The 12,052-nt window shown below is 50.3% G+C and overlaps 1 protein-coding gene across 3 annotated transcripts in view; it reads left to right on the forward strand.

Moving 5' to 3' along the window:
- The window catches only part of LOC106572392 (calmodulin-binding transcription activator 1), a 607,623-nt gene that overhangs the window by 233,113 nt on the left and 362,458 nt on the right, over positions 1-12,052 (forward strand). For all 3 annotated transcript variants that reach the window (XM_014146509.3, XM_014146505.3, XM_014146510.3), the window contains one exon: positions 4,384-4,451. In XM_014146509.3, coding sequence (XP_014001984.3) covers positions 4,384-4,451 — 68 coding nt within the window. The remainder of the gene's footprint in view (positions 1-4,383; positions 4,452-12,052) is intronic.

A 12,052-nucleotide genomic window follows, 5' to 3' on the forward strand; every position in this document is an offset into this window, starting at 1 on the left:
TTGATATTTCTCTTCATGTTATTGTACCCTTTTCCTAATTCAATCCTAAACTACTTGCTGGAGTGAACAGACAACAGCTCTAGCCCCCACCTTGTCATGCTGTGGCCATGGCTTCCTCCCCTCCGGTCATTATGGCAGGGAGACAGGAAGTTAATCGACGCTTTATTATCTCCCAGTCTGCACCTGGAAGCCATGTCATGCTCCCTCGCTCCCCAGCGGGACCCCTGCCAGCCTGAGATCCCTCCTCACCTTGGCTCCTTCCTCACCCTGGTTCCCCCAGCAGCCCCTTGGGCAGGCTCAGCCAGGATTAGTCTCTGCCAGGACACACTCATCCAGGACACACTCATCCAGGACACACTCATCCAGGACACACTCATCATGACACACTCATCCAGGACACACTCATCCAGGACACACTCATCCAGGACACACTCATCCAGGACACACTCATCATGACACACTCATCCAGGACACACTCATCATGACACACTCATCCAGGACACACTCATCATGACACACTCATCCAGGACACACTCATCCAGGACACACTCATCATGACACACTCATCATGACACACTCATCATGACACACTCATCCAGGACACACTCATCATGACACACTCATCCAGGACACACTCATCATGACACACTCATCCAGGACACACTCATCCAGGACACACTCATCCAGGACACACTCATCATGACACACTCATCATGACACACTCATCCAGGACACACTCATCCAGGACACACTCATCATGACACACTCATCATGACACACTCATCCAGGACACACCCATCATGACACACTCATCCAGGACACACTCATCATGACACACTCATCCAGGACACACTCATCCAGGACACACTCATCATGACACACTCATCCAGGACACACTCATCCAGGACACACTCATCCATGACACACTCATCCAGGACACACTCATCATGACACACTCATCATGACACACTCATCCAGGACACACTCATCATGACACACTCATCCAGGACACACTCATCATGACACACTCATCCAGGACACACTCATCCAGGACACACTCATCATGACACACTCATCCAGGACACACTCATCCAGGACACACTCATCATGACACACTCATCCAGGACACACTCATCCAGGACACACTCATCATGACACACTCATCCAGGACACACTCATCATGACACACTCATCCAGGACACACTCATCATGACACACTCATCCAGGACACACTCATCCAGGACACACTCATCATGACACACTCATCCAGGACACACTCATCATGACACACTCATCCAGGACACACTCATCCAGGACACACTCATCATGACACACTCATCCAGGACACAGGACCAGGGGGAGGCTGCTTCTCAGCTCCTAGCCATAGATGTTTATCACACTGGGCATAGTGTGTGTGTGTGTGTGTGTGTGTGTGTGTGTGTGTGTGTGTGTGTGTGTGTGTGTGTGTGTGTGTGTGTGTGTGTGTGTGTGTGTCTTTATGCGAGTGTGTGTGTGTTTGTGCGTGTGTGTGTGTGTGTGTGTGTGTGTGTGTGTGTGTGTCTTTATGCGAGTGTGTGTGTTTGTGCGTGTGTACTCTCTCCGACACTGTGGGATTATTCTGTATGTGAATGGGGATTTATTCAGCTGATATTATCTCTTGTTGCTGCGATTTCCGTTGTTGCTTCTCCCGTTATTGTTGACGTTATTTCCCCGTGTGGACAGGACAAGTAGCAGCACACATGAAGGGACATATTGTGTAAACATAGCCCATATACACATAAAGTTTTGTTCACACACCAACGTGAACACACACACCACACAGAGACACACACACATCCCTAGATATCGAAAGATGATATTATTGTAGGAGATGACACCAGGTCTCTCCTCCATGCCTCCTCATCTAGCTGTCTGTCTGTCTGTCTGTCTGTCTGTCTGTCTGTCTGTCTGTCTGTCTGTCTGTCTGTCTGTCTGTCTGTCTGTCTGTCTGTCTGTCTGTCTGTCTCTCTGTCTGAGTAGCTGACAAATGCTCTAGCTGAGGGATGAATTGCTGGCTGTCACTGGTAATCATGAGGTTGTCTGGCAGCATCCAAAGTGCTGCCCATTAGTTTGGTGTGAGAATGGGTGGGTAGCCTGGCCTGCTATGCCTTTATACTCTGACTGACACAAGAGCCACTGTGATCATTGAAAACATGACAGCCCCTATAGTATCTCAATTATCTACACTGAACAAAAATAGAAACGCAACATGCAACAATTTCGAAGATTTTACTGAGTTACGGTTCATATAAGGAAATCAGTCAATTCATTAGGTCCTAATCTATGGATTTCACATCACTGGGAATACAGATATGCATCTGTTGGTCACAGATAACGTTTTGGATCAGAAAACCAGTCAGTATCTGGTGTGACCACCTCATGCAGCACGACACATCTCCTTCATATAGAGGTGATCATGCTGTTGATTGTGGCCTGTGGAATGTTGTCCCACTCCTCCTCAATGGCTGTGCGAAGTTGCTGGATATTGGCGGAACTGCAACATGCTGTCATACACGTTAATCCAGAGCATCCCAAACATGCTCAATGGGTGACATGTCTGGTGAGTATAAAGGCCATGGAAGAACTGGGACATTTTCAGCTTCCAGGAATTGTGTACACATCCTTGCGACGTGGGGCTGTGCATTATCATGGTGAAACATGAGGTGATGGTGGCGGAAAAATGGCATGACAATGGGCCTCAGGATCTCGTCATGGTATCTCTGTACATTCAAATTGCCATCGATAAACTGCAATTGTGTTTGTTGTTTGTAGCTTATGTCTGCCCATACCATAACCCCACCACCACCATGGGGCACTCGGACATCAGCAAACCGTTGACATCAGCAAACCACTAATCAACCCGACGCCATACACGCTGTCTACCATCTACCTGGTACAGTTGAAAGTGGGATTCATCCGTGAGGAGCACACTTCTCCAGCGTGCCAGTGGCCAGAGAATGTGAGCATTTCCCCACTGAAGCCGAACTGCAGTCAGGTTAAGACCCTGGTGAGGATGACGAGCAGATGAGCTTCCCTTACATGGTTTCTGACAGTTTGTGCAGAAATTCTTTGGTTGTGCAAACCCACAGTTTCATCAGCTGTCCGGGTGGCTGGTCTCAGATGATCCTGCAGGTGAAGAAGCCAGATGTGGAGGCCCTAGGCTGGCGTGGTTACACGTGGTCTGCGGTTGCGAGGCATGTTGGACGTACTGCCAAATTCTTTAAAACAACACCGGAGGCGGCTTATTAGAGAAATGAACATTAAAGGATCTGGAAACAGCTCTGGTGAAGATTCCTGCAGTCAGCATGCCAACTGCACACTCCCCCAAAACTTGAGACATCTGTGGCATTGTGTTGTGTGACAAAACTGCTCATTTTAGAGTGGCCTTTTATTGTCCCCAGCACAAGGTGCACCTGTGTAAGGATCATGCTGTTTAATCAGCTTCTTGATATGCCACACCTGTCAGGTGGATGGATTATCTTGGCAAAGGATAAATGCTCACTAACAGGGATGTAAACATATTTGTGCACAAAATCTGAGAGAAATAAGCTTTTTGTGCGTATGGAACATTTCTGGGATATTTTATTTCAGCTCATGAAACATGGGACCTTTACGTTCTACATGTTGAGTTTATATTTTTGTTCAGTGTACATCTATCTATAGTAGCTGTAGCATCTCCTTCACTGTACTTCATAGCATCTCCTTTACTGCACATGTAGAGGACTTTATAGTATCCACATACTAGTTAGCCTAGTTCCAGTACATGGCAATGTACTGTGTGAGTGGTGTGTGCTGATTAGTCCTGGGCTAAAGAGTGGATTTCTACATAGATGGGTGTCAAGGGCAGATCAAAGGGGTTTGGGGGGAGGATCGGACCAAGAAAAATGAAAAGCCGCTCTCTGAATGTGAAACGCTGGCGATGTCAATCTGTGTGAGAAGCACCTTGAAGTCTTCGAAGGAGAGGTTGATCAAAACCTGCTTAACTAAGATGGTCTCAAATAGGATCTGACCTCTGCTGCTGTGTGTTGCATCTCTTGTCTCTGTCTGTCTACTGTGTCATACTTTACCCAATCTCCATTTACCTGGCTGGTCCTTTAGGAGCATGGAACCTACAGTATCTCCTCTCTTTACTCCCTCTGTGTTTGTGCTGTGTGTTGTCCTGTCTGAAGGTCAATGAACCGTGCTCTCCACAATGTATTAGAAACACTAGCTCCAGGTGACTGAAGATGACATATCTAAGCCTTTCCTTCTCTCTCCCTCCCTCCCTCCCTCCCCTCCCTCCCTCCCTCCCTCCCTCCCTCCCTCCCTCCCTCCCTCCCTCCCTCCCTCTCTTCTCCCTCACAGGAAATCGCAGCTTACTTGATAACGTTTGAAAAGCATGAGGAATGGCTAACGACGTCCCCTAAAACAAGGTAAGCGAGATGTTGACGTCTTCCAAGAAATAACCACAAAAATAACATCTCTTCACAGAAAAAGCCACACTGTGCCTTATATTTTGTAGGCTTCACTCCACAGTCTAATGTTCTTCATTTGAGATATTTGTGGCTCGTGCTGAGTACCAGGAATCCCTACTGAACCCATTAGAAAACCACCCCCCCATGTTGAGAGTTGGATAGATCTTTAATATTACAAGCTGCCGGATGGCAGTTTGGAAAACTTTGCACCTTTCAGAAGCTATTTGAGCCAGACGATGGAATATTAATGTTGACTAATAATTGCCTTTTAGCGGGCCAATTAAGACAACATGCACTCCTCTGGTCTCCGCTGTGAATGTGATGCTAATGTGTTGGTATCTGTCGGCACATTCACACACTCCAATAGAACGAAGTAGGGTTGATTTGAGGGCTTGTTCTGCATGTGCTGAGAGAGAGAGAGAGAGATAGAGAGAGAGAGAGAGAGAGAGAGAGAGAGAGAGGAATGTGGATATGAATGTCAATAAGAAGTAACTTTTGTAAATGGAGAAATGATGTCAGTGATTATATTCATGATAAGTAGCATATACCAACCTGTCCTATCAATGTATTTGTTTGTGTCTGACACATGGAATTAAGTGTCAACAGTGTTGATGTTATTTCCACGGTAACATTATTTACTCTTATTTATACCACCATAGTTCCCATCCTGGAAACGGAGTTTCCGACCGTGAATTATGTCATAAATTCACATCATTTACGCTGGTGGACACCTCTTTATTTGACTAGCTTTGAGTAACAGGCAGTGTTAGGCTGTGCTGGGCCTTGCTGTTCTCTTCTGCGTGTATAGAGCGAACACAGAACACACACACACAACCACCCACCCACTCTGATCTCCCACAACACATCCTGATGAGGAATTGACTCTGTGTTTAAATATATTATAACCTTTCTCTATCATCAGCCTCCTTTACCTCCTTTACCTCCCCCTCCTCTCTCTTCCATCCCTGGTGTTATTAACAGTCCTCATCCATGTTTAACTGTACTGTTGGCCCTCTGACACACAGAACAGTCCTCTCGTTCCTCTCCTGCTCCTCTCCTCTGCCTGCCAGGGACATTGATAATTAATAGTACGTTTCCCTGTGTAATTGTAGAAGATGGCCCAAAGAGCACCCTGACTTCTACTCTACTGCGCCTTTTTATCATCACCCCACTCCAACAATTAACTCCACCAAGCAGGCCTCCTTGTCGTCAGACACCGGGGGAATATTTGACATTAGGCCCAGTGTCTCCAGGAACATGTAAAGCAGCAGGCTCTGTTATCTTGCTGTACTTTACAGTAACTAGAATGAAACAACCAGGGAAAATGAACACTCAGCAGTATTAACATAAGTACAGGAGCACTACTCTGGAGAATGAAGGGACTGATAGACAATAACAGGGAAAGCTTTTGAGGCTCGAGTCACACATTGTCCAATCAGCATCCAGTTGGACTATAATGGTGATGGTGGTGGAGTCTCTGTGACTGACTGTCACCAGTCTGCTGGGTCCTAGAGTCCGTCCTGACCTGTCAGGAACCATGTGTGGGTGCTGATGTTGCAGTAGATGTTGCACTGAGGGATGAGATGGAGTCCGGGGGCCAGACAGAGCCACAGAGCCTACTTAGGAGGAGTGGACAGGAGCAGAGCTGCACCTTACATGGATGAGAGGAGCTGCTATATTATGGCTGTTATGGCCTTTATGTAGGGGTGAGGGTGATACGGCCAGGCAGGCAGGAGTGGAGGGGCTGGGACTGTAAAGGCGGAGGCCGGGGGCTGGAGGAGTGTTTGTGTTCCTGAAGCTGTCCGTCAGAGAGAGAGAGAGAGGGTAAAGCTTTGTGACAGACCGGGGGGTAGCAGGGTGATTGATGGAGTCTGATTGATGGGCTGTAACCTTTCTGTTACAGCACTTTGCTGAGAGGTCAGGGGTTGTACAAGGGAGAGCTGTGCTTAAGGGCTGGACAGAGTGCCATTTGTCATCACACCCACCTCAGAGAGTGTGTGCATGTGTGTGCACGTGTCTGTGTGAGGACAGGAGATACGACCTGCATTAGGAGGTACGAGGCTCTGTGCCGGGTTAGTGGACTGGGCTGTGAGAGAGGCCAGCAGACTGAGAGAGAGGCCAGCAGGCTGAGAGAGAGGACAGCAGGCTGAGACAGCTACTAGGCTGAGAGAGAGGCCAGCAGGCTGAGAGAGAGGCCAGCAGGCTGAGAGAGAGGCCAGCAGACTGAGAGAGAGGCAAAGCAGGCTGAGAGAGAGGACAGCAGGCTTAGAGAGGGAGGCTAGCAGGCTGAGGGAGAGGCCAGCAGGCTGTGAGAAAGAAGCCAGCAGGCTGAGAGAGAGGTCAGCAGGCTGAGAGAGAGGCCAGCAGGCTGAGAGAGAGGCCAGTAGGCTGTGAGAAAGAAGCCAGCAGGCTGAGAGAGAGAGAACGGCAGGCTGTGAGAACGAGGCCAGCAGGCTGTGAGAGAGAGGCCAGCAGGCTGTGAGAGAGAGGCCAGCAGGCTGTGAGAGAGAGGCTAACAGGCTGAGAGAGAGAGGCCAGCAGGCTGTGAGAGAGAGGCTGGCAGGCTGAGAGAGAGAGGGCGGCAGGCTGAGAGAGAGAGGCTGGCAGGCTGAGAGAGAGAGGCCAGCAGGCTGTGAGAGAGAGACCAGCAGGCTGTGAGAGAGAGGCCAGCAGGCTGTGAGAGAGAGGCCAGCAGGCTGAGAGAGAGAGGCTGGCAGGCTGAGAGAGAGAGGCCAGCAGGCTGTGAGAGAGAGGCCAGCAGGCTGTGAAAGAGAGGCCAGCAGGCTGTGAGAGAGAGGCCAGCAGGCTGTGAGAGAGAGGCCAGCAGGCTGTGAGAGAGAGGCCGGCAGGCTGTGAGAACGAGGCCAGCAGGCTGTGAGAGAGAGGCCAGCAGGCTGTGAGAGAGAGGACAGCAGGCTGTGAGAGAGAGGCCAGCAGGCTGTGAGAGAGAGGACAGCAGGCTGTGAGAGAGAGGATAACAGGCTGAGAGAGAGAGGCCAGCAGGCTGTGAGAGAGAGGCTGGCAGGCTGAGAGAGAGAGGCTGGCAGGCTGAGAGAGAGAGGCCAGCAGGCTGTGAGAGAGAGGCCAGCAGGCTGTGAGAGAGAGGCCAGCAGGCTGTGATAAGCAGCAGGTCATGCATGGAGAACAAGGCAAGGACTGCATAGCTGCTACACGTGTTTGTTACCACTCTGAGACATGCAGAAAGCCAGGTCACAAACATGCTAAAGGGAGAGGGGACTGGGGGAGAGGGAGGCCGGGTGAGTAGAGAGCTGAAGGAATTGACGCCAGCTGTTTGACCAAGGTGACGTGTAACCCAGGACATGGCCTGCATGAAGATGACACACAGCCAACACACTGCTATCACACTGCCAACACACTGCCATCACACTGCCAACACACTGCCATCACACTGCCATCACACTGCCAACACACTGCCATCACACTGCCAACACACTGCCATCACACTGCCAACACACTGCCATCACACTGCCAACACACTGCCAACACACTGCTATCACACTGCTATCACACTGCCAATACACTGCCATCACACTGCCAACACACTGCCAACACACTGCCATCACACTGCCAACATACTGCCATCACACTGCCAACACACTGCCATCACACTGCCAACATACTGCTATCACACTGCCATCACACTGCCAACACACTGCCATCACACTGCCAACATACTGCTATCACACTGCCATCACACTGCCAACACACTGCCAACACACTGCTATAACACTGCCAACACACTGCCATCACACTGCCATCACACTGCCAACACACTGCAATCACACTGCCAACACACTGCCATCACACTGCCAACACACTGCCAACACACTGCTATCACACTGCCAACACACTGCCAACACACTGATATCACACTGCTATCACACTGCCAACACACTGCCATCACACTGCCAACACACTGCCATCACACTGCCAACACACTGCTATCACACTGCCAACACACTGCCATCACACTGCCAACACACTGCCATCACACTGCCAACACACTGCTATCACACTGCCAACACACTGCCATCACACTGCCAACACACTGCCATCACACTGCCAACACACTGCTATCACACTGCCAACACACTGCCATCACACTGCCAACACACTGCCATCACACTGCCAACACACTGCTATCACACTGCCAATACACTGCCATCACACTGCCAACACACTGCCAACACACTGCCATCACACTGCCAACATACTGCCATCACACTGCCAACACACTGCCATCACACTGCCAACATACTGCTATCACACTGCCATCACACTGCCAACACACTGCCATCACACTGCCAACATATTGCTATCACACTGCCATCACACTGCCAACACACTGCCAACACACTGCTATCACACTGCCAACACACTGCCATCACACTGCCAACACACTGCTATCACACTGCCAACACACTGCCATCACACTGCCAACACACTGCCATCACACTGCCAACACACTGCTATCACACTGCCAACACACTGCCATCACACTGCCATCACACTGCCAACACACTGCCAACACACTGCCAACACACTGCCATCACACTGCCAACATACTGCCATCACACTGCCAACACACTGCCATCACACTGCCAACATACTGCTATCACACTGCCATCACACTGCCAACACACTGCCATCACACTGCCAACATACTGCTATCACACTGCCATCACACTGCCAACACACTGCCAACACACTGCTATAACACTGCCAACACACTGCCATCACACTGCCATCACACTGCCAACACACTGCAATCACACTGCCAACACACTGCCATCACACTGCCAACACACTGCCAACACACTGCTATCACACTGCCAACACACTGCCGCCACACTGATATCACACTGCCAACACACTGCCAACACACTGCTATCACACTGCCAACACACTGCCAACACACTGCTATCACACTGCCAACACACTGCCAACACACTGCCATCACACTGCTATTACACTGCCAACACACTGCCATCACACTGCCAACTCACTGCTATCACACTGCCAACACACTGCCAACACACTGATATCACACTGCCAACACACTGCTATCACACTGCCAACACACTGCCATCACACTGCCAACACACTGCCATCACACTGCCATCACACTGCCAACACACTGCCATCACACTGCCAACACACTGCCAACACACTGCCATCACACTGCCAACACACTGCCATCACACTGCCAACACACTGCCAACACACTGCTATCACACTGCTATCACACTGCCAATACACTGCCATCACACTGCCAACACACTGCCATCACACTGCCATCACACTGCCAACACACTGCCATCATACTGCCATCACACTGCCAACACACTGCCATCACACTGCCAACACACTGCCATCACACTGCCAACACACTGCCATCACACTGCCAACACACTGCCAACACACTGCTATCACACTGCTATCACACTGCCAATACACTGCCATCACACTGCCAACACACTGCCAACACACTGCCATCACACTGCCAACATACTGCCATCACACTGCCAACACACTGCCATCACACTGCCAACATACTGCTATCACACTGCCATCACACTGCCAACACACTGCCATCACACTGCCAACATACTGCTATCACACTGCCATCACACTGCCAACACACTGCCAACACACTGCTATAACACTGCCAACACACTGCCATCACACTGCCATCACACTGCCAACACACTGCAATCACACTGCCAACACACTGCCATCACACTGCCAACACACTGCCAACACACTGCTATCACACTGCCAACACACTGCCAACACACTGATATCACACTGCTATCACACTGCCAACACACTGCCATCACACTGCCAACACACTGCCATCACACTGCCAACACACTGCTATCACACTGCCAACACACTGCCATCACACTGCCAACACACTGCCATCACACTGCCAACACACTGCTATCACACTGCCAACACACTGCCATCACACTGCCAACACATTGCCATCACACTGCCAACACACTGCTATCACACTGCCAACACACTGCCATCACACTGCCAACACACTGCCATCACACTGCCAACACACTGCTATCACACTGCCAATACACTGCCATCACACTGCCAACACACTGCCAACACACTGCCATCACACTGCCAACATACTGCCATCACACTGCCAACACACTGCCATCACACTGCCAACATACTGCTATCACACTGCCATCACACTGCCAACACACTGCCATCACACTGCCAACATACTGCCATCACACTGCCAACACACTGCCATCACACTGCCAACATACTGCTATCACACTGCCATCACACTGCCAACACACTGCCATCACACTGCCAACATACTGCTATCACACTGCCATCACACTGCCAACACACTGCCAACACACTGCTATAACACTGCCAACACACTGCCATCACACTGCCATCACACTGCCAACACACTGCCAACACACTGCCAACACACTGCCATCACACTGCCAACATACTGCCATCACACTGCCAACACACTGCCATCACACTGCCAACATACTGCTATCACACTGCCATCACACTGCCAACACACTGCCATCACACTGCCAACATACTGCTATCACACTGCCATCACACTGCCAACACACTGCCAACACACTGCTATAACACTGCCAACACACTGCCATCACACTGCCATCACACTGCCAACACACTGCAATCACACTGCCAACACACTGCCATCACACTGCCAACACACTGCCAACACACTGCTATCACACTGCCAACACACTGCCAACACACTGATATCACACTGCCAACACACTGCCAACACACTGCTATCACACTGCCAACACACTGCCAACACACTGCTATCACACTGCCAACACACTGCTATCACACTGCCAACACACTGCCATCACACTGCTATTACACTGCCAACACACTGCCATCACACTGCCAACTCACTGCTATCACACTGCCAACACACTGCCAACACACTGATATCACACTGCCATCACACTGCCAACACACTGATATCACACTGCCATCACACTGCCAACACACTGCCAACACACTGATATCACACTGCCAACACACTGCTATCACACTGCCAACACACTGATATCACACTGCCAACACACTGCTATCACACAGCCAACACACTGCTATCACACTGCCATCACACTGCCATCACACTGCCAACACACTGCCAACACACTGCTATCACACTGCTATCACACTGCCAACACACTGCCATCACACTGCCATCACACTGCCAACACACTGCCATCACACTGCCAACACACTGCCATCACACTGCCAACACACTGCCAACACACTGCCATCACACTGCCAACACACTGCTATCACACTGCTATTACACTGCCAACACACTGCCATCACACTGCCAACTCACTGCCATCACACTGCCAACACACTGCTATCACACTGCCATCACACTGCCATCACACTGCCAACACACTGCCATCACACTGCCAACACACTGCCAACACACTGCCAACACACTGCCATCACACTGCCAACTCACTGCCAACACACTG

Source organism: Salmo salar, chromosome 15, assembly GCF_965601325.2.
Source record: "Salmo salar chromosome 15, fSalSal1, whole genome shotgun sequence".
Lineage (NCBI taxonomy): Eukaryota > Metazoa > Chordata > Actinopteri > Salmoniformes > Salmonidae > Salmo > Salmo salar.